Below are 26,785 nucleotides of genomic sequence, written 5' to 3' on the forward strand. Positions count from 1 at the left end.
CTTTATGTGACCATAAATATAAGCTTACTTTAGTCAAACCATGTAAATATGGGCATTATATTTTGTAATTCTTGATTTCTCAAGCAGACATTAATCATTTGACTTTGGGAGGACAGCATAGGTTCTCTACATGCAAAAGCATAGTTTGGCTTCATATCATTGTAAATAATAATAACAATAATGGGGGCATTTACTTACATGCCACTCAATTCTTACATATTTACATAACCAACACTTAAATTTTCATATTTACTAACATAACAGTCAAATCTTTAACATCCAATACACCTTTTCATGCATAGGTTTAACACCAAAGGGTTATAAATGTAAAATATCAAACATTAGGTGTTAGACATGCAAGTGCACAAGAATTGTGTGGTATATATGTAAATTTTCCTAAAAAATGTTAAGAAAACATATCAATAAGCATGTGGATACACATGAATTATCATTAGATTAAAAAAAAATGAATTATAGTATTTATGATATCTGTTGGGAACTCAATTAAAAGCTTTTCTGTAATAGATTTTTAGACAGAAATTGTTCCAAGATCCATAGGCCTGCAAGGTGTTGTCGGATTGGGAGCAGAATCAGGCGAGCAGAGATCATTCATGCTTGCATACTCCTGCAGGAGCATACACACTCTTCTTCCCGGAAGGATTTCTTCATTCACTTTGTCAACGTAGAGGAGAAGCTGAATGAACAATCCCCCAATTATTGGGAACTCCTAAATTGAAGAATATTCAGAACAATTTTGTAGGGGCCATTGAGATACATACCACATAATCCCTATGTATTTACATACATAACACCAAAACTTTGCCTTTTTACATTTATACCACCAAAATATTTCATATCTCATCAAAAGTAACACCTTTTAAATTTTAAAAAGTTAAATACACCATTTCATGCATAGGAAAGATGGGATGTATGTAAAAGTTGAACCTTATGTTTCAGGTATGTAAATGCATAGGAATTGAGTGGTATATATGTAAATCATCCTTTTTTTTAAGGAATCAGATATTATTCACACGTGCCAGTTCAAAATTTAGATCAACTTACCTCTATCATGTCACAGAAGGAACCATTAGTGAGAGCAGCAGGAAATCTTTGCACTACAGGGGCGCATCCCCTCCCCTGAAGGAGCAAAGAATAGATGCAAATGGTGAAACCAAAACTTAAAATGAAGGATAAAAAAATAAATACTTAAAGGGAAGGCTCGTATTTAATTTTATAACTTCAATTTTTTTAAAATTTTTAAAGACTATTATAAATATGATTATTAAATCAAATATACAAGTAATATTAAAATATTATTAAATCTTCAACCTTGCAATTCAACGCAAGTTTAAAGATAGGATACCTCTCATTGGAGCAGAGCATAATGTAGCATCTGATGATGTGGAAGAGTAGACGAGGAGAAAAGTCTTGGTCAACAGCAAGAAGATTGACCTCCATGCAAAGAGCACAATGAGAGAAAAGATTTTAATTATATTAAAAAAAACAAAAAAAAAAAAGGTTCTAATATAGCAAAACATGTTGATATAAGCCAAGCCAACATGGCAGAGATACCAAGTTATCCCATGTGTTCATCAGTCCTATCAGTAGATTGCAGGACGAATCACAAATGTAAGAGATTCCGGAGTTGTCTCGAATTATTGCTTCGAGGATATGCATAGCAATCTGCCAAAAGAGAAGAACTCCAGTGATGAGAAACAAATGTGCGATTTGAATTTGAAAATGAGCATAAGATTTTGGTATTATTTATAAAATTTTTATGCCAAAATCTAGAGGATTAACAGAACAATGTAAGACTGGTGAGCACTTCTCATGCAAGACATCTACGTGAAGCAATTTTGCTAGAAACTAACTTGGGTTTTGAGTCAATTTGAAATAAATTCAAAATATTAAATTTCTAGTGAATTTTGAGCCTAGGGAAGCTCAAACAGAAAAATAATCTGAGGCGCATATTTTTCATATTTATTCAGTCATTACATTATTATTTTGGTTCTAATCTAGCAGTTATTGATTTGCATCTTAGGAAAATTGTTGTATATTTAGGGATTGTGATTATTGAATCCTACACTCGTAAATAATCTACAATAATTTAATATTATGCAAATCCTAATAACACGTATTAGTTTAAATATATAAGGAAAATAAATTACAAAATTTTAATATTATGCAGTTTTACGTGGCTTGTAGCTTCAAAAGATTTGCTGGTGGATCATTTTGTTACAAATTAGACGGAAATCCGACGTAAATGACCTAATAAACTCAACCGGCGCACCTAAATTTCATTTTTTCTCTCCCCCGTCCCGCGCGCAGCTCTCTGGTCTCCTTTTCTACCCGAAACTATCCCGAGCTCCCCCCTCTCCCTTTTCCCTCTTTAGTTCCCTTCTCCTTTTCAATTTTGCTCAAAATCGACTCCTTCCCGAACGAAGCTTCGTGATGCAGTCGCCATTAGAGCTAGCTGCGAAGGTAATGACGTCCGACACTTCGAGCTTGCAAAGACAACCGAAATCGCTCTGATCAGAAAGCATTGAAGAAGGCGAGTCTATTTGTGCCACTATTTTCATTTATTTGTAATATGCATGTAAATATTGAAGTTTAGGTGTTAGGTTTGTATATACATAGGAATTGAGGGATATTTATGAATAAATCCATAGGTAATGTGGTATGTATGTATAAATTGAAGTTTTGGTGTTAGGTATGTATGTAAATATTGAAGTTTAGATGTCAGGTTTGAAAAACATAAGAAGTGATATGTATTATTTAAAAGCATAAGTAATGTGGTATTTATGTATAAATTGAAGTTCTGGTGTTAGGTATGTATATACATAAGAGTTCTATGGTATGCATATAAATATTGACGTTTAGGTGTTAGGTTTGTATATACATATTAATTGAGTGACATGTATTAATTAAATGCAAAAGTAATGTGGTATGCATGTATAAATTAAAGTTTTGGTGTTAGGTATGTGTATACATAAGAGTTCAATGGTATGTATGTAAACATTGAAGTTTAGGTATTATGTGTGTACATACATAAGAAGAATTGAGTGATATATATGAAATTCATATAAAGGCAATATGGTATATTTGTAAAAATTGAAGTTTTAGTGTTAGGTATTTATATACACAAGAGTTCATTGGTAGGCTTGTAAAAATTGATGGTGATATAGGGATATTGTTATTAGTAGAATTAGAGTTAGTTAGTGAAGGGGAGGAATGCATGCATCGATTTAGTCTATTGTTGAAAGTGATGGTGATATTGATAGGGATGCTACTGGTAGAATTAAAGTTGGTTGATTGAGCTGAAGGAGTGCATATGGTTTTGTTCAGTGACGGTGATGTAAATGGGAATGTTATTAGTAGAATTCACGTTGGTTGGTTGAAATGAAGAAATGCATCGATTCTATTGTTTAAAAAATAAAACACTTCAAAGAAGTGCCTTATATATGGTTGACCAAATAGTGTTGACTTCACCGGATATAGCGAGCTACTTAAAAGTTCCTAGGGCCGTTTTCATCGATTAGAATTAGCTCCTACGAACCACTACACATTGATAAGTAAGGGCTAATTAATGTTTATTTCAGCAGTAGTTGCACTGATTTGTAAAACTACATCTATACTGCAGATGAATATTCGTAATTTGAGAGTTAGATGTATAACAGATTATATCCAAAACAAAAAAGACTCACAGATGAGTTTTAAAATGACGTTAAAGAATTCGTACGGATGACATCACAACTATCCATCTATCGTTATGAGGATAAGTTCCAGTATCCTTGTGCAAAGCACAAAAATCGAGCACTTCTGCCACCCAAAGAAGTTAAGTTAAATATTTACTGCAAGGGAATCAAACTTAATTATTGGTACTAAACTGCACATAGTGAACAAGAACCTGAAGTTCAGTTCGATCAAGGTGTCTCGACAGGTTATGCCTTCCTACAGAGGAATTTAATCCTGCCACATGCAGAAATGGTTCACGATGTTCCAAGAGCTCAATTTAATGGGAGGGTTCAACAAAAACCTGAAACACCGAACAATGAATCGCAACAGTTCTATGACTTACAGAATGTTGCACAACAACCTTTATCTGATGGTTGCACTACACATACAGAGTTATCAGTGACACTGAGAAAGTTGACCATCAAATCTGATTTTAACATGCCCTGAGAAGCATTCAATTAGATGTCAACTTTATTGAAAGAGACTAACCTTGAAGGGAATTTATTGTTGGATGACCTGCACATAACAAAAAAATTGACTTCAAAGTTAGGGTTATAATGTTAGAAGATTGATTGTTGTGTTCATGAGTGCATGATATATTACAAGACTGATGCAATCGAAACGAATTACCGATTTTGTGGTGCGAATAGATTCAAACAAAAGAGGAGAAAGAATAAAAATAAAAAAATACTCCATACAAGCGCCTCTTTTATTTTCCGCTCATGCCCCAAATTCAGAGATTATTTGCTTCCATGCGTACAACCCTACACATGACTTGACACAATATTGGATCTGTTGATCCTAACTCGATGAGTCATCTTTCACATGGTGAGGCTTCCCGGATTTTTCAGCTGAAGTACACAATATTAGACTTGTGTTGTGTGTGGATGATTTTATCCCATACAGTCACGATGTAACCCCGTCCTCATGCTGGTTAGTGATTATTACGCCATACAAGTTGCCTCGAGATATGTGCATGACTGTACTATTTTTATTTCTTATGTTGATCATACCAAGTCCACATTGCCCGAACGAGAAAATTGATGTCTACTTACAGACATTGATTGAAGAGCTTCCAATATTATGGGAGTCAGGTGTGCTTACGTATGGCATTGCTACAAAGCAGAATTTTCAACTGAGAGCGACTCTCATGTGGACTATTAATAAATTATCGGCCTATAGGATGTAGCACAACCTAGAAATTAGCTTGTCGTTACTGCATGGATATTTTAAAGGCATTTACTTTTGAAACATAGTAGGAAAAATAATTGATTTGACTGCCACCGAAAATTTTTAAACCGCAATCACTCATTTAGAAGGAACAGAGATGCATTCTTCAAAAACAAGGTTGAGAAATCAAGTCCACTCCCCATGATTATTGGAGTCGAAATATTTGCGATGATCAATGAAGTGTCAAAGATCACCGAGGAATCAGAGCTAGCTTCAACTCGTCTTCTTGGTTCTGGTGTCATGCACAACTGGACGAAGCAAGTATATTCTAAGATCTTCTATACTGGAAGACTAATCTTATTAAATATAATATCGATGTTATGTACATTGAGAAGAATTTTTTTAATAACATCTTCAACACTGTGATGAATATCAGAGGTAAGATAAAAGATAATGTGAAAGCTAGAATGGATCTGAAAGAGTATTGCAAAAGGAGGACCTTAGAGCTTCAGGAGACAAATTGATCTAAATTAATAAAGCCAAATTTGTGTATTATCTTACACCAGATCAACGAAGGACAATTTTTGAGCGGGTGAATTCGCTAAAAATTCTCAGTGGCTGTGTTTCAAATTTAAGCTGTAGTTTCAACTTGAGAATGAGTAAAGTATTTGGCATGAAGAGTCACGACTAGCATATATTTATGCAGTGCTTATTAGCCATTGCATTTCATGCACTGCTGAAGCCGGTGCTCGATCCCTTGATCGAAGTCAGTATATTCTTCATATTCTTCAGAGAGTTATGTGCGGGGACAGACTGTTAACTCATTGAGATAGCTTGATGCGAGTATTCTCCTATTATTATGTAAATTTGAGCGAATATTTCCTAATGGTTTCTTCGACTCTACAGAGCAATTGACTATACATATATGTTACGAGGCTATACTGGGGTCCAATGCAGTACAAATGGATGTATCCCTTCGAGAGTTATGTCTTCATGATGCATATATTGCAAGTAGCATTTTATTTCACACTAAAACACCATGTAAAATTTATGTACTGCAAGTTTTTAAATAAAATAAAAAAATTATTAAAAATAAAAACACATCCTGAGAGATCAATCTGCGAGGCATATCTGTTGTAGGATAAAATAACTTCCTGCTAATATTATCTCGAGCAAAGCTATCAAAGAGTTCATATTGTAAGTGCAATGTTTTCACAGCTAGAATTATCCAAATATTAAATATCAGGCGAGCCATTAGGGAGTCATAACACACAATATCTAAGCGACAAAGATATTCGGGCAGCTGTATTGTACGTCCTGATGAACTGTGATGAAGTTCATCCATTTATACAGTAAGATTTACAATCCCCAAACTCAATACATATTGTCATTTATTATTAAGAATGTTAGTAATTATATAATGATTAATTCAAAAATATAAATAATAATATTTTGAGCAGATTATTTATCGCAGCTTTGACATGGAAGATGAGTCTCTGATAAGCAGGAAGGTCGAAGTAGAATTTCTAATATTATTCAAATTATTTGTACATATAATGAACACTTCTAATCACATGTGTTTTAATATGATCGTCACATTTAAAGTTACACTAATGAGACTTCTTTATTTTTATAGGTTTACAATATAATCAATGAAATCACAGATCATAGTTTATTAGATCTTGTCTGGGCCTAATCGTAGTGTTACTACATGACAGATATTTGATGTAAACGATTATACATTCCATACAAGTTCCTGGTGTGAAGGGAAGAAGATATAAAATCTTTGTGTCGTTGTTAAAGAAACACACACATATGACGAGATTTGCTATTACGGCGTACTTGACGAAGTCATTCAATTGCAATATCCTGACAATGTTTGCTAAATTGTGTACTTGTTCAACTATCAGCGGTTTGATCCTGCTCTAAATCGAGGAACTCGAACATTCACGTCTTACGATATCACTGAAGTCAAATTAAACAGATGATGTGCAAAGTTTGATCTTTTTGTTCTGGCACAGCAAGCTACACAAGTTCGTTACTTTCAATACCTGGTAGAGTAAGGGATAAAGTTGATTGGGTTGTAGTTATAAAAAATAAACAAAATAAAACAATTGAGCTACATTGTTCTATATAACCAATTCACCAAGAGAAAAGTATGTTAGATTTCTGTGTTCATAGTAACACAAATGATGAAATGTTTGCGTTAGAGGATAACACAGAGATTATTGAAGAGGTTGCTCATGGTTCGAGGATGATGAAGAGCGTGAAGAAGAAATTTTAGGTTCATCTTCGATGGCGAGTTCTTTTGATGAAGGTTAATAACAAGTGTACGCAAACATTAGATTAGTTGTTACTACTGCTACTTTTAATCTTTTATTTTTGTTGTTATTAGGTATAACTCTTACTCTTGTTTTTAGACATAATTGCTAGTTGTGTCTTACATTCACTGCACCGTTTCCTTTTGCTTGTTATTATTTTTTTTGCCAGTACCAATCCTTTTAATATCATTCCTTTATTTGCAGATGACCCCAGGTGGTGCAAGTGGTCATCCACCTCATACCATATTCTGGGGACCCTTGAGAACACCTATCGCAGCAAGAAGAGGAGGTCGTCTAATCCTGCCGCTGCTTCTACTATTGTTACATCTTCTCTGGCACCTCCCCAACCTGCTGCTACTACACCTTCTATGGCATCTCCTCCCCCATCGGTTGCTGCTACACCCCCTTGTGGCACCTCCTCCCGCACCCATTGCTCCCACCCCTCCTGTAGCAACCGCTCCCGCACCTGATGGTGCCCCGTCTCCTCTGACTTATGCTCCTTCCACACCTACTCCCCCACCTGTTGCTAGCACACCTCTTGAGTCTTGCCCGTTGACTCCTGCCCCATCCAACCCCTCACCCGATGGTGCCCCGTCTCCTCTGACTTATGCTCCTTCCACACCTACTCCCCCACCTGCTGCTAGCACACCTCTTGAGTCTTGCCCGTTGACTCCTGCCCCATCCAACCCCTCACCCGATGGTGCCCCGTCTCCTCAAGTTACTTTAAAACATATATTATATTATTCTTCATGCTATATGTTTCTATGTGATTAATTTGTTTCTTAAGAAGATTCATTCCCCACAAGCTGCTCATCACCTGCATCATAGAGATTATGAAGAACGGTACGATGAGCCATATCTGTCATAGAAGCAGACAACTGTAGCCCCTTAGGATTTGTGGTTCGAGGAGTTTGAGATATGATCATGTAATTTGATACAAATTTGTAAGGTTGATTTAATTTTTTATAATAACACATGAATTATTTTTTATGTTGCAGTGGTCCTTTACCTGACTTCCAGAGAACCACCAGCAGATCCGCTAAATCTTTAAGATTTGAAGCAGACACTGCCTTGCTGACCTGGATTGATGAGTGGCTCTGGGTTCAGTTGACTGCAATTTGGGCATCTCTTGATTATGAGAGGAAGAGGCAGACGAATCGGGCGAACTGGGTGACGAAGTGGGCCAGGGGAGTTGCACTCCATATTGGCGGATTGGTCGCCATACGGAGCACTAAAGAAGGCTGGTAAGATTTTTTTTAATATTTAAACATTAATTAAATTTTTGGATGATCAATTTTTTTAGCACTAACCATTTTTGTATGCTACACAATGTGCTTCATCCATTGCGGAGCTGCATTTCCCGACTCATCGACGCAGGGGGACTATGCAGTGGGTCTCGGAGAATTCCCAGCGGGTTGCTGTAAGTTGAAGAAAGAATAACTATCTTTCATTTCGATGTAGGTTCGGGTAACCTAAACATGTGCATGATAAAAAATTACTGATTATAATAACACTAAATAAAGTCATGATGCCAATGTATGCAATGTGATTTTGCTGATAATAAAGTAGCTACCATGATACTGGAATTAGTTCAAAATAGCAGAAATAAAGCAAACTTTATTAAGAAAAAGGATCAGGGAGACATCACAACTCTATACAAAAATACGACACAATATCAACAAACTCTGATAAGGTCTAGAAGAAAAGATCCGAGGGCGGTGGTGGCATCGGTATCAGCCCTCGGATCTTCTCTTCCAGCTCTTGCTGGAAGTTGTTGCTATTGTTTCGTATTTCTGTTTTGAATTGTATTGTAACCCTAATCCTTTTTGCTTAATAAAGTTTGCTTTGTTTCTACTATTTTGAACTAGCTCCGGTATCAGAGTAGCTACTCCATTATCAGGAAATGACATTGCATACATTCGCATCAAGACTTAATTAAATGTTATTCTAATAAGTAATTTTTTTTCATGCACATGTGTAGGCTACCCGAACATATAGCGAAATGACTTAGTTATTCTTTCTTCAACATATGTACATCGTCATACTCCAAGCTTTCTTTCAGGAAAACTTGGAGGACCAACGCCTAACAATATTTTGCAAGGAAGATTTACATGCATACCACTCAATTCCTATGTATTAACATATCTGACACCTAAACTTCAGTTTTTTCATACATGCCACCTTAGCTATGCATGAAAAAATATCTCAATTTTTAAATGTTAAAATGGTGGTTATTTTTTTATGTGATACTAAAGATTTGGGTAGTATAAATGTAAATGTAAAGTTTAGGTGTTTCATATGCAAAAACATAAGAATTTAGTGGTTTGTATGTAAATGCCCCATTTCTAAATTACACTTGTAATTACTTAATATTACCCCTCATCTCTTTCTCATAACCTTCCTAATATAAAATAGCCTATAAATATCTTAAAAAATACAACTATATTAACATTGTTCAAAGTTGATTAGCAAGAAGCGTTTCACTGCCTGCTGCTGATTCTTAACTACGGGAAATATAGTAGCACAAGGACTTCAAGATAATTGGAGGCTAATTTCTATGTTAGCGTAGGTGTTTCACGCACAGATTGTCATGGCTGGCTGGATGTGTCAAAAGCTAACGTTAGAATTGGCTGTGATTCTTGTGGGGTGAGTTTCATTCATCCGCATGTCTTTCACCATTCTAGTCGAGCTTTTCATTTACAAATGGCTTGTCAACTATCTTCTATTATGAGAAATGACCAAATTGATCTTTAGAACTTTTAGGAGCCCATTATATTCTCAGAATTTTTCTGGTGCTCAATTTGGTCTCATAACTTGCTAAACTTGAATCATATTGATTCTATTGTCAGATTTCTTATTCTTTTGATAGAGGGAAGCTTACTATGAGTGAATTTGGGACTTCTCAATGCCAATCTTATTAATTTAAGCCAAAGAACGATACAATAACTTTTTATGTCAAAGAAGTTTAGTCGTGAGAGGAGATTTATACAGCAAGTGGTAGGAGAAAGGTTTTGCTATGAAACTGGGATTACAGTGATTCAAGTTGTGGGTGAATTCTACACTAATCTTAAGGAGCATGAGGGAGAGTAGGTATTTGTAAGAGAAAAGTAAGTAGATTTTAACTCACACCCAAAATTAACTCACTTTTTGATCTAAATGAAATTTCTAGAATATGTAATCATGTTTTATTCCTTCTGATGATGACCTTGATGAAATCATAGCATTTTTTACTAATGGACGTGGTGCTTGGCAGGTGCACGATGATAGGAAGATTATGTTTCCTGCCTTTGTTATTAATGTTGTCCAAAGCTTTGTATTACTTTATTTTCACCAAACTTTTGCCTTCAACAAATCTGAGTGAGGTTAAGAGAGAGTGATCTATTCTGAATTCTTATATGCAAAAGGAGCAGTCGATAAATGGCGATAGCTTAATGACCATTTCGATTTATAATATCCTTAAAGGTTGGACTTGGACATCCGTATGTGACTTTTGTTTTATTTCGGAAGGTAGGGGTTAGTTCTGAGGGTTGGGAAGAACAACTACGTCCACTTAAGCCTATCTCAAAGAAAAATATTGGCACATATGGCAAGACTTCGTTTGACTAAGAGGAAAGTTCTTATAGACCTACTCCTCAACCCATGCCTACTACTCCGCTTGTCATTATGTTGGAGAGCCTTGAAACTCTTTCACAAGACTCAGTGATTATGCAGTGAAAGTTACATGATCTCGTTGAGCGATCACATCACTACATCGAGTAGCATAGGCTTCAGGATGACTATCTGGCCCAGTATCACACAGCTTGACAGGAAATATATCGACGCAACCAATTGAACATGAGGCTAGATCATATGGTGCTTCCTACTCCACCATTTCAGTCTTATGATGATACCACCCGACCGATGGAAGAGAATGATGAGGAGTAAATTTGATTTGATAGATCTTCTGAGTATTGACCTGATTCTATTGTTTGTTATGTTTTGTTTTTATGATGTAATGATATTGATTTTTGAGTTGTAACTTTTCTGGACAGTGATTACTCTTGTTGTATTTTGGGGAACATGTATTGTGGACCTTTATTTGTGATCTTATGTCATAACATAGACAACGTGGAGACCTCTACGTTTAGTAGTGTTGTGATTGATGTCTTGTTAAACCTTATGTTATTTTCTGTTTACCTCAATATTAGCCTGTAGTGGTTATTGTGTAGCAGTACTTTCTGTTATATTTTCATGTGATTTGAAAAATTTTACCTGTTTTTGTGATGGTAGTTAGGCAAATTCATTGTTTACACATGTTATTCTTTTCCCAGTTGTAGAAATTCCTCATGTAATATATGTAGGATATAAAATAAGTTTGATGGGGGAAATTCACATGTGTACTGGCCTCAAGTTATTAATATATCTAAATTTAACACGTTGCATTGTAGCATTAAATCATATTAGGTTATCCTGACATTTAATAATATTTATATAGTAACTTAAAAAGTAACGCAAATAGTCATTTGAAAAATTGGTTTCTTAGTTACTTTAATAGTAATTTAATATCTTTTTCTAATTATTCTTGCACTTATCATAAGAAGCCTTAAACACTTGAGAAATAGAGTCTTCGAATATATAAATTAATTAGAGATACTTAAGTACATAATTCTCAATTCAAAAACTCTAAACAAAACTTAATTTTCAAATTAATATTAATATTTTTGAATACTCATTAAGAAGTAATTAAAAATACACGTTAAAAAGTAATTAAGTGATATAAACTTATGGGAGTTTAGACATTCAAAATTAATATAAATACATACTTAAAAGGCAGAGAAATTCTTAGTAAAAAGAAAACAAAAAAAATTAAAAAAACTCGGCTCTCAAAAATATAGAAAACCTATAGAGCCTTCGAGAAGAGCTTGAGGTTAAGCATATACAATCAAAAGTTGGTCTAATCATTTCCCAATTTTATAAATCTTAAAAGTTTCCTAAGTAAAAATCTCTAATGTTAGATTCATGAGTAGATTAATGAATTTTATGGTAATTTGATTGATAAGTCTGTTGACTTAAAAGATATTTTTATTAACAAATTTATTTAAGTCAAACAGAATTAAGTGCTTTAAGACTCATTATGTTAGAAAAAGAGATAATTGAAAAAATGTTAAATTATAATGAATTAATAAAAATCCAATTCTTCAATATCATTTGCATATGTTCATAAGAAATTATATGACATTATTGAAGAATAAAGAATTCTTAGAATTAGAGCTACTAAATAATTCAATTGAGTCTAATTTTAAATATGAGATTACTTGAGGGCAAGTAACTTCTAAGTTTGAAAGAATTTGATGTGAAATTGGCATTTAATCTTTCATGTTTTGTTTTAATCTAATTTTATGTTAATTTTATGCTTTTAGAAAATTTAAGAAGATTGATAAGAAATTAAATGATGAAGATTTATGCTAAATTTAGGAGCAGTGCCTCGCGCTAGCCAAGCAGCGCCTAGGTGCCCAAACTGGCTTTCAAACCAGCCAAGGCAATGAAGCCGGAAAGTATGCGCCATTTTGGTGGCACTTAAGTGTCATTGTCTAGCGCCTAAGCACTACATACCAGCACCTAGGCGACTAGTACCCTAAACGTTATGAACAAGTGAAAAAAGGGACATTAAATTTGCGACGCCTAAGAGCTAGAGCCTGATACCTAAGCACCATAGACTAGAGCCTAGTGCCCGTTCATGCATTTTGACCGTTTTAACAGTTCAAAGGGATCATTTCGCAGATGGGAAGATATAATGGCATCAGCCGTCCATTTTGGAAGATTCTAGTCACTGTAGGGTCTTCTAAGAAAGTTATAAATACTTTTCGGAGTAGGGAGAAATTCTTGTAAGTAGAGTGTGAGAGAATTTTGTGTGAATTGCTCTTGTAATCCAATGAAACTTGTGGAGGAAGAAGTATTCCAGAGAAGCATATCCTTGATGATTTTCATAGGGTTTTTCATTCATAACTATTTGTATTTTGATTTGCTTTTATGAATAAAATGTTTATTTTGCCATATCAAAGCATAAGTAGCGAGCAGATTCTTCTTTCTCCTTTGGATCGGTAATTTACGAATCCTGTGTTTAATGTTATGTTGTGGTTCATTTAAAATTGCATGGTGGTGATGATTTAACCATCTAAATTTTATTGAGTTTCAATTTGGTCAATTGTTACATTAAAATATGTTATGATCTAGTTTGCGAAAGCATGCCAGTGAAATAATTAAATCAACTCAGATTGATTTAGAAGAATAGGGTTACTGCTTCTGAATTAGTGAAATCATAATAGAAAAATATGAGATCATGAGATAATCACATAGTTTAGGAAATTAAACATGTATGATTTCAAAACCTTCTCAAAAACCCAAGACAAAATAAGGTGAAGTTTTGTTCTTGAATGTCACCCATCATTGTTATCACATAGTTAAACTTACATTCCTAAAGATCCAATTATGGGAGAATTTTACATTTGAAAGAAAACCTCATTGTTTTCTCACTATTTTCCCTTAGACTTTATTATTACAAAAAATTAGGATTAGTACCTTTTAAAATCACCAAATTTCAAAAAATTCAGTCCATACTTTTAATCGATAGGCGAGAAAGTTCAGACATTGAAAATTAACAAGTTCTCAGTGGGATCGATACACGAGCATATATCCTTATACAACTTTATTGACACATATACTTTCAGGGATCGTAAATGTCACACAATTAAGGTTTATTATCACTTTGCTAATAAAAAGAAGGTTCCTATCGAAGTTTAAAACATGAAGCACTATTTCAATGACAATGTCCTTTAAAATAAGATAAATGTCATGCAATCAACAATAAAAAAGAATCCACTAACAATTCGAATCATAAATTTTTTGAGGCAAAATTTAATTATACTCATGAAAAATTCTAGCATCGCCAATCACAAGATTAATTGAAGCATCAAAGTTGACAATCTAGTATCCTGGTTGTCCAAAGGTAAAAATGAAATTATTTAATGAGTTACCTTTTCCAAAACATAAGCAAAACCCAAAACATATCCAATAATCTATAGAGCTTTTTAGGATTTTTGTAGTTGCTAAAGAAATTTTAAAATAATGGGAAATTTAAATATGCAGCACTCAATTCGTATGGATTTATGTATCTCACATTCATATTGACAAGCATGACACTTTACTATGCATGAAAAGGTGGATTTGACCATTAAAAAGTGTAATTAGTGTTTTTTTTTTTTATGTGATATGAAAGAATTGGGTGCTATTCATGTAAAACTGAAAGCTTTGGTGTGAGATACGTAAATCCATAAGAATTGAGTGCTATGTATGTAAATGCCCTTTAAATAATTCAATTTGCTCAATGATAAATGAACTTTTGTGAGGTGATGTTGGAGCTTCATAATGGTTGTGTTGCCATGCATTTCATAATTTTACATGACCCTCAATTTATAGTCAAGGAATCTTTCATGTATCTTTCATCAATTATCACGAGTGTGTCCGGTATTGTGCCAATGATAACACCATAGTCTAGTCATCAACTTGTACCTATCAACTCCATGTTTGAATAGAAATTCCACAAGTTGCAAGGGCAAAGTTGTCAATATTGGAGCTTTGAGCATTGTTAGGTGCTTCCAGTGTTTCCGTTCTCCTGCTTTCTTCTCATTGAACCTCAAAAAAGGTTTTATGAATATTGAATAGGGGCTTCATCCTTAAGATTATCCCATAGACTTTATATGAGCTTTTATTTAGACGAAGTATGAACCTGAACACATTTTCCTGTTCCATCATCTCCATGTACTGTCAATTGTCTTTTGAGTAGATTCAATATATTTAATCAAAAAAAATTTAAATGTCGCCAATAATGAGGTAAAGGTTTAAAATATATCATAACAACATTATACTTGAGTAACGTGGGCGTCCCTCCCGCACTACCGCGGGATGTCCAAGGCTGAGGCAGGATCGTTTCCATCATGCGATATTCACGTGACCCGGAAGTTGGAGACATGTCGTATGAATGGCCCCGAATGGAACCGAGTAGCTCCTCTTCTGATTTCTTTCCAGTTTTCAGCATATTTCCTTTAATCCTTTTGCCCTTTCTAGCCTTCTCCTATATATGTTTTGTATTAGGATTTGGAAGGGAGTTTTTTGTGTTTATGTTCAGGATAGTCATCGTTGTCCTAGTTTCTCCCTTTTAAGGTTGTATCCAAGAGCGAGTGTTGCTTCGGTTGCATCTCGCTCCCGATGTGGTATTTATCTTCCCTGTGCCTTCCTACATTGATTCCCCTTCGTCCAGTTCAATGTCCCCATGCTGGAGTCCACAGAAAACAGTGCAGCCACTGTTTTTACAGCTATCCCCTGCCATCCAACCTCGGTCCAGCCATCTTCTCCCTCCTTACCTGCTGTCCACCACTGCTCCAACCACCTGAACCGCAACTCTGCAGCCTAGCTGTTGTTTCAGTACTTCCCCTACACTTTCATGATTGTTCCCGCCGCCCAAAACCGCCCCAAGACGTTACTCCTTTGCAGTCTGGCCCACCTATCCCTTTGCTACCGCCTCTCCAATCCTCACCGATCACCCCCACCAGCCCAAGATCCACCCTAGTTTGAGTGTTTGTATTGTGTCTATTATTTCAAATTCCTGAATGTCGTGTTGTATTTTCCCTTTCAAGGATATTGGTTGTAACCGCCTATTGCCTTTCAATAAAAATATCTACTTTTTCTATAGTGGTTTGGGTTAACTCGAATATCTTTAAGTCTTAGAGAATGCTCTTGATCTCGAGTTTGGCCAAATATTGTCAACATTGAAGTAGATTTCTTTTGCTACTGGGAAGTATTGTAGCACATGGAACTTTCTATAATTTTATTTATCATGCATTTTATTAGTCATGACATCACCTTACTACTTATATGTTTCATGAACATTTGAAATATATCATAATAATGTCATCATCTTGACAGAATTCTTAGAGAGTGCTCTTGATCTCAAATATGGCCAGATATTGTCAACATTGAAGTAGATTTCTTTTGCTACTTGGAGCTATTGTAGTGCATGAAACTTTCTCTAATTTTCTTTATCTTTCATTTTATTAGACATGACATCACCATGCTATTTATATTTTCCATGAAAGGAACTTTAACCCTCTTGATGACTAAAGCCCTTCTATGAGACAATCTTCTTTGTCTTCCCCACAAACATCAAAATTGATAAGACTCTTTGGATGAAAATTTTCAGATAAGGTTATGGCTGGTGACAGAAAGAGAACTCCCTTATGGGATAGTGATTTTGATTAAAATGGATTATTCATGATTGGACCATATCTCAGGGTAGGTGCTTCCTTTTTTACAAGTCATAACAAGGGGCAAAAGAGAGAAAATACGGTAAAAAATAAGAGGAAAAGCCAATAAAGTTATTGTGATGCCATGTAAAAATAAGTAGGAGACTATTGATTTCAAACATGACCAATTCTAGAGAAAAAATATAGGTTTAGATATAAAAGAGGGGGAGGTAATCTAAGGTTTTCACATTGGATAAAAAATAAAGACTTCTTTAAATAGGAACAACCAAAAAAAAAAATAATGAGCCAATCTAAATATTTGAATTTAGATTTTTATTATAGTTAATGATTCACAAAATAAAAATAAAAAATAAAACCATCTCGGTGAGTTCAATGAAACTAGACAAAGAAGGAAAGATCAATGATGTGGATCAGTCAAATTGATTGGTAGAATTTGTGGATTCTAGAAGCAAACTGCACTATGACATTCTCTCCCATGCATATTATCGCAAGAGATGCCCAATAGCATCCATAACCGTAGCCACCCACGCCAAGGAATTTGACAACAAAGGTATCGGAAGCCAAACACAGTAGCAGAATTTGGTCTTCCATTTTATAAGTTGTTTGGTTGCAAGTAACACTAGGTGGCTAGGGTAAAATAAATTAAATGTAAACTTCTAAAAACTTCCAGTGTTTGGCAGGAATAAAAAAACATTCCAATCTGATTCACTTTCAATGTATTTGAAATTTTCCTAATTTGAGCAAATTTAAAATAATCTGCTTAGCCTTTCGCCACCACTGACCACCTTGTACCATTGCTGGTCACCTCATTACCACCGCCTACCACTGATCTCCGCTAGCCGCAGCCCGCAGTCCACCGTTATCGGTTATACACTAGATAAATATACTTCACACTAGAAAGATAATCTCTGATTGTTGTAATTTACTAAACCAAACAGTGAGGTTTAGGTTCTAACGGGTTCACCTCCAAGTACCGAGAACAAGCGGAGGCTAGGGATTTTTTGGCTTCTTTATCAGAGACAAGTACAAGGGAAATTTTGAATTTCACGGGCAAATCTATAGATTGTGAAGGAGAAAAATAAAAAGAACACCTAGTGTTTGCAGAAGAAAATATATTGCCATCCGGATACTCACAATAACGATGACATCTTCGTATCAGAAGAAAATATATTGCCATAAGGTACTCACAATAAGGATTACATCTTCGTATCACCAGAATTTTTCTCTTTCAAAAAATTACTGTATAATCTTCAATGTATTCTTTTATGCTTAATGATATCATTTCATCTCCATGTAATCGTAGATATATATGAATCTCCTAAATTTATATATTTTTGTGCTTATTTATTTGTTATTTGTTTTCTTGGTGGTTGCTAGACGATTGTGTTATAATCTCAACAGTTCACGCACAATTATCGAAATTTCACTAAAATTTTCAGATTGTAATTAAAGAAGATGACACTTATTAAATACAACAAAAGCATCAAATTCATAAAGATATTAAAAGAAAAAACAAAGGAAAAATAACGAGGAAAGGAAAGATCACACTACCACTTTGTTAAGCTCGCTAGCAGTCGCCAAAATGGTGTGGCAAACTTCAACGACATTGCTCTTAATAGCCCAATCAATGACAAAAGGTTCTCCAGCCTTTAAGAAAAAGAAGGCAAGACTAGTCAGGCATGAGATTTTAAGGGCATTTACAAACAAACCACTCAATTACTATCTATTTACATATCCAACAGCTAAACTTCACTGTTTTGCATTTATACCACCCAAATCTTTTATATCACATCAAAAACACCACAGTTTTAACTTTTAAAAAAGTGAAATACAAATTTTATTGAATAGGTAAGGTGATATATATGTAAAAATTGAAGTTTAGGTGATATGTAAATGCATATGAATCGAGTGGTATGCATGTTAATCTACCAAGATTTTAGTAGTGGGCGGTTAACAAGCATGTTACCTGGCATAAAATTCCAATGACTGAGAGGGCAATAGCACGAATGTTATCAAACAATTCAATTGGGCATTCGAACTCTATCAAAGGGATCAAATAATTTGGAATGCAGGCTGCAGCATATGGAGCATCAAAATAAAAACATATTAATTGTAGCAAAATGAACATACTATTCCATAAAGCACGAGATGGGTGATAATGCAGCAAGATTTACGAGGGGAATAAATATGCGAATAAGATATAATTTTTTGTAATTACAAAAATGATTTCATTGAGATGAAACTTTTGGAAGAAATTTGCATGCAAAAAGAAAAAACAAAGAATGAAAATATGACAAATTCAATCATCGTGAGTGATAAAAAATCTGGCTAAAAAGGCCATCATTTTAGGGGTAATTTGTTGAACATTGGAATAAAGACCATACAAATACATCGATTTATAAAATCATTCATCTTTTTTTCTTTTTTCTTCCTCTTTTTTTTCTTTTTTTTTTCTTTTTTCTTTTTTTTGCAACGTTTGAGCGAAATCACAAATACACAAACACCACATATGTAAGGCATTGGAATCAGACCATTCAACTCCTTCACTATATTGATTTGATTTGTCATTTCAAATTAAATTTGAAAAATTTAAAAAAACCAGCTTTAAATTTCAGGCAAAAAATGTGCACAATGCCTCAATTCTAAGAACTTGGAAGAGCCTTACCATCAACGAACTTCTGTCGTGCTCCATTATTAGCTGCAACACACTGCCAATATGAAAACCCATTCAGCATATTTATAAAACGGGAAATTTACATACATACCACACAATTCTCATGTATTTACATATCTAACACCCGAAGTTTTATATTCACAGTCATAACACCTTGGTGTCATAAACCTATGCATGAAAAACTGTATTTCCCATTTAAAAAGATAATGATGGTGGTGTTTTCGAAATGACGTTAAAAATTTGATTAGTATTATAAATGTTTAGGTGTTGGATGTGTAATACATAAGAATTGTGTGGTATGCATGTAAATCCCTGTGATGAAAAAATAAATAAATAAATAAAAGATTAAAGCAGTGCTAACCTGGAAAAGCGTAAGAACATTGGCAAGACGCTTGATGGCTCTCACATTTAGTGCTTCTTCCGACATCTTTCTGTAAAAGCCCACTAGCTCCTGTGTTGGACCCCATAAACTTTCTATCACATAACAGCACAGTAGGAATCGCACCAAGAAGCTCAGGATGAGAATTGATTCATACCTGTAGCAATGTAGGCATCGTACCACAGGAGAAGAACAACAAAAATCCAGCACGGTTGTAATTAATTGGATCTTCCTCCCTTTTCTGTCGGTAAAACTATCATAAATGTAAAACTTTAAAAAATTAAATGAAATCAGATTTAAGTTGGACAAGAGCGGAGTAAATTCATATTCTGTCCGATCATCGAGAATTACAGCTATTGATCACAGCCATTCAACTCACTTTACAAAAACAAATCCTGGTCATTCAAAGAGAATCCAGATCCAGGGTGAGCGGAACTGTTGTTTCATTTAAAAGTGGGGTCAAATCAACGAACAATGAGTATGAAAAATCCACAGTTATTGAACAGTAGAATCTCAGTTGGTTAATTCAGTAAATAACTGATAAAATACTCTTTTTTTCCGATCAGCACAACAATTTAAATACATAAATTAACAAGCAATAACTGGAATGGGAGAAAAAAAATAAGAGATAAGAAAAAGAAATCATTGATAAGAAAATATTGTTGTGTCCCGGTAAAGTCATGTTGATAGAGTAATATAATAATGTCTTAGTGTTGTAAGAAGATCTGACATACATACAAGTAAAATAAATTGACAAAAAATACAGCAATACTTTTTATGTGGAAAACCCGAAAGAGCAAAAATAATGGGGTCTGCCCCAATTGAAATGATTTCATTGTGTCAATGTAGCTTACAAGGTTTTACTAGCCCTTTTAATGGCCGAAAGATCTATCACACGAGCGGACATGACTTTCACTTGAGAAGTGGCAGTAACGCGATTGCTGTGAAGAAAAGCCGACATTAGAGGTTGAGTACTAGAAAATACGATGCCAGCATTAATAAAAGCGGCAGTGATGGTGATGGTCAAACAACAAAGGTCCGGTGGTGGCGGTGGTGCTGGTGGTGGTGGTCTGATGGTGATGGCAGTGGTACGACATCAACAACGATGGAGGATGGGCAACAGTTGTGCAGCGGTGGCGACAGTCATATGGTGGTGGTTTGATGGCTGAGGCGGTGATCCGGTGGCGGCGACAGCAAGACGAAGGTGGTGGCGGCGACAGCAAGACGAAGGTGGTGGCGGTGGAGATGACCAGAAGACGATTGCTGAGCAACGGTGGTCCGATGGTGGCTTTGGCTTGACAATGGTGGCCGAGCAACAATGATCTGGTGGTGGCGATGACTCGTCGATGATCGGGCAGCAGTGGTGGTGGTGATGGCTCGTCAATGATCCTGCAATGGCGACAACAAGATAGCGATGGCCAAGCATTGGCGGTTTGGCTGTGGACAAGCAACAGTGGTCTGGTGGAGGTACAGGGGGTTGTGGCTCGTTTACGATGAGAGGGAACTGTGGTCCTACAATGGTAGAGGCTGGACGGCGGTGGTCAGGCACCTGTGGCCAATAAGCAGTGGCCTAGCGGAGGTGGTGGCTCCACCACGATGAGCGCGGGGTGTCGCAGGGTGGTCTGGCGGTAGCGGCAGCTAGTCGGCGGCAGTCCGACATTGGTGGAGCTCAGAAATCCTCAAGAGCTTGGAGCTTCTTCACCTTTCTTTTTCAGGTCTAGGTCTCGAGTCCCCTTTCATGAAAGGAGTGGAGGTCTATTTATAATTTTAATGAGTGAGATCCTCTGTAAAAACCATATGAATCTGGAACACTACATCAGACGGTCAAGAGCGATCCCTTTAATTGTATGGTATTTTATGAGCAATTGAGTGACATAATGATGTCAGAATTGAGTGATCTCCGGCTCGACAAGTCGCTCAATTTAACTATAAGCTTGTCATATTTGAAATTAATTTGACCATTTAATTACTCGTCCAAAACCTTCAATTGTGCTTAAACAATTTGATCTTAGCTTGATCAGACTCAAATCGAACCAATTTTGGCTTCATTGGGCTCGTCTTGTCGAGACGGATCAATTTTACTATAAGCTTGTTAAAATCGAGGCATTGGATAACCTTGAATTGAAATATGAAATATTTATTTTTCAAAATGTTCCGAGATTCATACATGAATAAAATAGTTTTTAAGGATGTATCAATTGTCCCCTATTTTCAGAGTCGAAGATGTTGAAAATATATCTCAAGCTTTTAAAAATAATGATATTCAAGGTAATGTGAGATGTAGCTGCTTCTTCGGTGTTAAAAATGACCTTCTCCAAGGGGTTGTGACTCAAAAAGGTAGACTAAATATTCATTTGAAGTTATCCACCATCAAGAGATTAAAAGGTGTTGAAAATGAGCTGGACGGATCATCGGCGTCAGTAGTAGAGACGGTGGCGGCAACCGAACGATAGTGTTCTGACAATAAAGAAGACAGCGGTCGAGCAGCGACGATCAGGCAATGGCCAAATGGTGGTGATAAGGCAAGATGGTGGCTGCCAGATGACAATGGTCGTGCAGCGATAGTCCGAGAGCGGCGGCGGCCAGATAATAGTTCTAAGGCAGCAATGGCGACCAGATGGAGGTGTCTAAGCAACGATGGTATGACGGCGGTAGAAGCAGTTAGGGATGTAAAAGAACTGAGTCGAGCTAAGCTTGGCTTGTTAAAAAAGCTCACGAGTCAAGCTTATCGAGCCACGAGCTTGAGCACGTTTCAACTCGACTCGTTGGCTCGCGAGCAAGCTTGCATTTTCCTCTACTGCATCCTCCATCTTTCGGCCACCAATAACTTCTCTGATAAGCTCCCATAAAAATTAGATATTTAATTCGAGCTTGCGTGTTGGCTGCTAGCACTATGAGCCGAACTCGAGCTCGCCATTCGAGCTCACTATTTGGCAGACGAGTCAAGCACTAGATCGACATGGCTAGAGCTCGACTAGACTCATTTTCAACCACCCCTAGAGGCAGATCCTAGACAGTGGTCCGATGGCAATGGTTGCTCGACAATGGTGATCCGACAGTGGCTGCTAGAACACAGTTGTCTGGTGGCGGCAAACGTAGTGGCCGAAAGTAATAGTCCGGCGTCGGCAACCAGTCTGCAGTGGTTAGGCAAAGGCGAAGGTGACGGTGGTGGTCAGAAGCGTCAGTCCGACGGTGACATCGATCAAATGGCGGTTAAGTAGTGTCATGAGAGCTAGCACGAGTGAGAGCACGCGCTCGTGCGGAGGCGACTGCGCAACAATGTGCTTGGTCTGGCCCACGAAATGTTGTGATTGGGGGCACTGATGCGCATGTTTGTGTGAGTGCATGCACGATCTTGGTGGGGAGATTTAAAAAAAAATCAATTTTATTCCTATTTTTTTATATTTGTTTCCTTTTTTCACTATTTTTTAAAGAAAAATCATATAAGAGATTAAAAATTCAAGATGTTACATAAAAATAAGATTTTTTTTCCTCTTTTGTATTATTTTTTAAGGAAAAAATATATTTATTTATAAAAATTTAAATTTTCCCATAAAATTTTTTTTCATTTTTCTCCTCCTTGCCAAGCTTACAAATACTCCCCTAGGGGTGCTATGGGTGACACGTATCTCCTCCTTTTGGTTTGTATTCCACATGGTGAAGTCAGGGTCTTTCCTTGCAAACTTAAAGATGGACCGAACTCGGAGGAGGTCAAGTAGTCATGTGTACTCTAGACAACAAAGCTAGTGTCTTCTCTTGCAAATTGAAAGGGTTGGTTGCTTCTTTGGATTCTAGAAGGCAAATCAAGAGTATTCCCTTTCAAAATTGAAAGGATCGGCTATTTTCGTTAGACAAATCAAACTTGGAGGAGGTCAAATGTATTCCAGACGGCGAGGTCAGGGTCTTCCCATGCAAATTGAAAGGGTTGGCTACTTTCGTTGGACGGTACTTGAAGGAGGTCAAAACTTGTGATACTATGGCAAGGAAATTGTCCTTCCTCAAAGGGGAAGTTGATCAATCTTATCAGACAAACTGGGTTGGAGGCGATTAAGGCTCGTGATCCTACAGTGAGACAATTGTCATCCCTCGAAAGAGGTGTTGGCCGACCTCATCAGACATACCAGTTGGAGGCAATCAAGGCCCATGTCCTACAGCAAGGCAACTGTCTTCCCTTGGAAAAAGTATTGACCAACCTCATTGGACGGACTAGGTTAAAACACGCAAGGCTCATGTCCTATGATGAGGCAGTTGTATTCCCTTGGAAAAGATGTTGACTAACCTCATGGAATAGACCAGCTTGGAGGCGATCAAGATTTGTGATCTTTTAACGTGATAACTGTCTTCTCTTTAAAGAGATGTTGACCGACCTCATCGGACAATCCGGGTTGGAGGCAATCAATGCTCGTTTCCTAAGGTCTTGACCGACCTCATCTGATGGATCGGTTAGGAGGCGATCAAGGCCCATAGTAATAATATGATGGTGATCGAGTAGTGGCGGTTTTAATGACGCCAATAATAATGGTGATTGGGCTGTGGTGATAATGATACAAGAATGATTGTAGTCTGATGATGGTGTTTCAGTAGTCGAGGCACCAAGTTATAATTGTCCCGCAATGGTGATGATGTACCTCAGTAGTGGAGGTAGTCGAGCGTTAATGGTCTAGCATAGCAACGACAGTCTGACGATAGTGGCCAGACAAAGCGGTGGTGGCCTACCGTCGATGGTTTTGCAATGATGACCTGATAGTGGCAGCGACGGTAGCTCAAAGATGGCAGTTTGTCGATGATTGTCAGGTACTGTGGTGACCTAAAGATAGTGTTCCAGCACAGCGACAGCCCGTCAACAGTGGTCTCGTGATTACAGCGGCTCAACAATAACAGTGCGGCATAGAGGTAGCCCAACAATGATGGTGCCCTGACGACAGTTTCTCTATACTGGTAGTGGTCTAATGATGATAGCAATTGCTGCTCCATTGGTGGGTGATCAAGGTCTAACAACAATGGAAGTGGTTTATCAGTGTCGACCAAGCTATGGTGGCCTAGAGGAAGTCACAACCAAAGATGGTGATTGGGTAAAGGCGTGGTGGCGGCAACAATACCGTTGATCAGGTGACTGTGGTAGCAGCAATGTCATTGGCCATGAGACTATAGAGTTAGAGCAGTGCCATTAGCAAGATGATATTGGATCGGCAGACGATGTATCGTAACGACTACGGTGGTCAAGTAGCGGTGATCCAGTGATAGCGGTGGTGTTAGCAGGGCGATGGCGACCGCCTGACGAAGTTAGTCTAAAACGTCGATGTTGACTCGAGGACCACAACAATGTGCCTAATAGCAGTAGCAGTTGGACAAGAGACGGCTTGTTGACAGTGGTGCAGCATGTCGGCAGCCCTACAATGATGGTTCAACTTAGCGGTGATGGCCTAACGACAATGGAACAATGTCGATCAGGTGTCAGTGGTTGATAAGTGAAGGTAGTCTGATAATAATGAGGGTCATGAGATAGTGACCCAATGAAGACAGTAGTGGTCTTACGATTCGGCGTCAATTACGATATCTTCGAAGCAATAGTGATCCAACGACAATGGTTGCAGTCTAACAGCATCGGTCGGGTGACGATGATCTAGTGGTGACACCGGCTGGGAGATGGTGATCCCACGATGAAGCCAATGGTGGCGACAATGTCTTTTTTGTTAGATAGTGATAAGATGATGATTGTAGTGGGCTGCAGTGGCATAAAATGTGGTCTAACAATGTCAGTCAAGTGACAATGGTCTGGCGATGATAACAATAGATGCTTCATTGGTGAGGCATTGAGGTCCAACAACAATTGATATGACTCATCAGCATTGATGGGTGATGATAGTCTAGTGATAATAGCGACCAAAGATGGTTACCCAATAACGACAGTAGTGGGGACAACAGTACGGTTTGCCTGGCATCTGCGATGGGAGTCTGAAGGTACTGGTTAGGCAATGGTGATCTGACAATAATTGTTGTGGTCGAGCGATGATGATTAAGTGATAGTGGAAGTGTAGCTAGGCAATGGTAACAACCTGAAGAAGCTAGTTTGGTGCATTGATGATGATCAGATGACAATGATAATGTGTCATAATAGCAGTGGCGACTAGATAATGGTAGATTGACATCGTTCAGGTGACGATTGTCTGGAGAGAGCGATAGCTCGACGACGGTGGTCAAGATGGCACCAAAAGTGACCTAATGACAATGAAGGTAGTAGTTGTGACGATGATATGGTGGGTATAGTGGCAATTGCTCCGTTTTGCAATGGAACTATGGTCCAACATTAATGGTTGTAGTTTAACAATGTTGATCGGGCGATGATGATCTAATAGCAATACCACTAGATAGTGATCTAGCAATGATGACAACAACATTGATAGTTAGGCAACTATGACGAAGTTTTGGAGTTATCGGACGACTGCGATAGTGATTGAGTTACGGTGGTCTGGTGTTAGTAGAGGTGTCTACCGGGCAACGGTAGCCTAGTTATCAAACACCAAAGTAGATAAAATCATTATGTCTTTAAGAATGACAGTTATTGTCAAATAATTATAACAAGGTAGTAGAGGTTACGCAAGCTGCATTTGGTGGATCATAGAAGAGTGATGGGCGAGTGACCCAACCACTAAATAATAGTAAACAAGCAACATTGTGGTTGTCATGCAATAACAAGATTGAAGGAAATCCACCATGGACGTTTGACTAATACAAGGTTATTTGTTAGAGCTTACTCGATAATAATAACCCGTATGGAAGAGTTTGAAGAGAATATATCAATGATATTTGATCTATTCGAAATTATTTGTCAAAGTATTACTTGGTGACGTTAGCCTGCATGAAAGGTTGTTTGTTACAGCATTACTTGACAATGGTAACTTATACGAAAGAGATTTAAGAAGATCTATAAAAATATTTAACATATTTGAGGTTGTCTATTAAACATTAGCCTATGTAGAAGAAGTCGAAGAAAATTCACTATGACTTTTTACCAATTCAAGCTTGTTTGCAAGAGGGTAGTGACGGTAATTTGTATGAAAGAGGTCGAATTGAATCCCCCTGAGATCGATTATATCCTAATTGGGAAAGGACGTTGTCGCATAGATCCTAAATCAAAGATAAAATTGGTCTATATTTAGCCTATTACAACCCTTTAGAGGTCATTGCTACATCCCCATCATGGAAG

At 36.9% G+C, this 26,785-nt stretch overlaps 1 protein-coding gene across 2 annotated transcripts in view; it reads right to left on the reverse strand.

The window, feature by feature from the left end:
• Positions 1 to 378: 378 nt before the first annotated feature.
• LOC110032058 (cell differentiation protein RCD1 homolog) overlaps positions 379 to 26,785 on the reverse strand; it is a 33,945-nt gene continuing 7,538 nt past the window's right edge. Inside the window, exons 3-11 of one of the 2 annotated variants that reach the window (XM_020735571.1) lie at positions 19,736 to 19,819; positions 19,561 to 19,650; positions 19,191 to 19,233; positions 18,492 to 18,598; positions 18,077 to 18,172; positions 1,573 to 1,683; positions 1,364 to 1,452; positions 1,063 to 1,132; positions 379 to 694 (exon numbers count right to left, since the gene is read on the reverse strand). In XM_020735571.1, the coding sequence (XP_020591230.1) occupies positions 530 to 694; positions 1,063 to 1,132; positions 1,364 to 1,452; positions 1,573 to 1,683; positions 18,077 to 18,172; positions 18,492 to 18,598; positions 19,191 to 19,233; positions 19,561 to 19,650; positions 19,736 to 19,819 (855 nt within the window). In that variant the 3' untranslated portion in view covers positions 379 to 529. Of the gene's footprint in view, positions 728 to 1,062; positions 1,133 to 1,363; positions 1,453 to 1,572; positions 1,684 to 18,076; positions 18,173 to 18,491; positions 18,599 to 19,190; positions 19,234 to 19,560; positions 19,651 to 19,735; positions 19,820 to 26,785 lie in introns of both variants that reach the window. The other variant, XM_020735570.1, reaches the window with a different exon arrangement.

The sequence above is a fragment of the Phalaenopsis equestris genome, unplaced genomic scaffold (genome assembly GCF_001263595.1).
Source record: "Phalaenopsis equestris unplaced genomic scaffold, ASM126359v1 Scaffold000877, whole genome shotgun sequence".
Taxonomy (NCBI): Eukaryota; Viridiplantae; Streptophyta; class Magnoliopsida; order Asparagales; family Orchidaceae; genus Phalaenopsis; species Phalaenopsis equestris.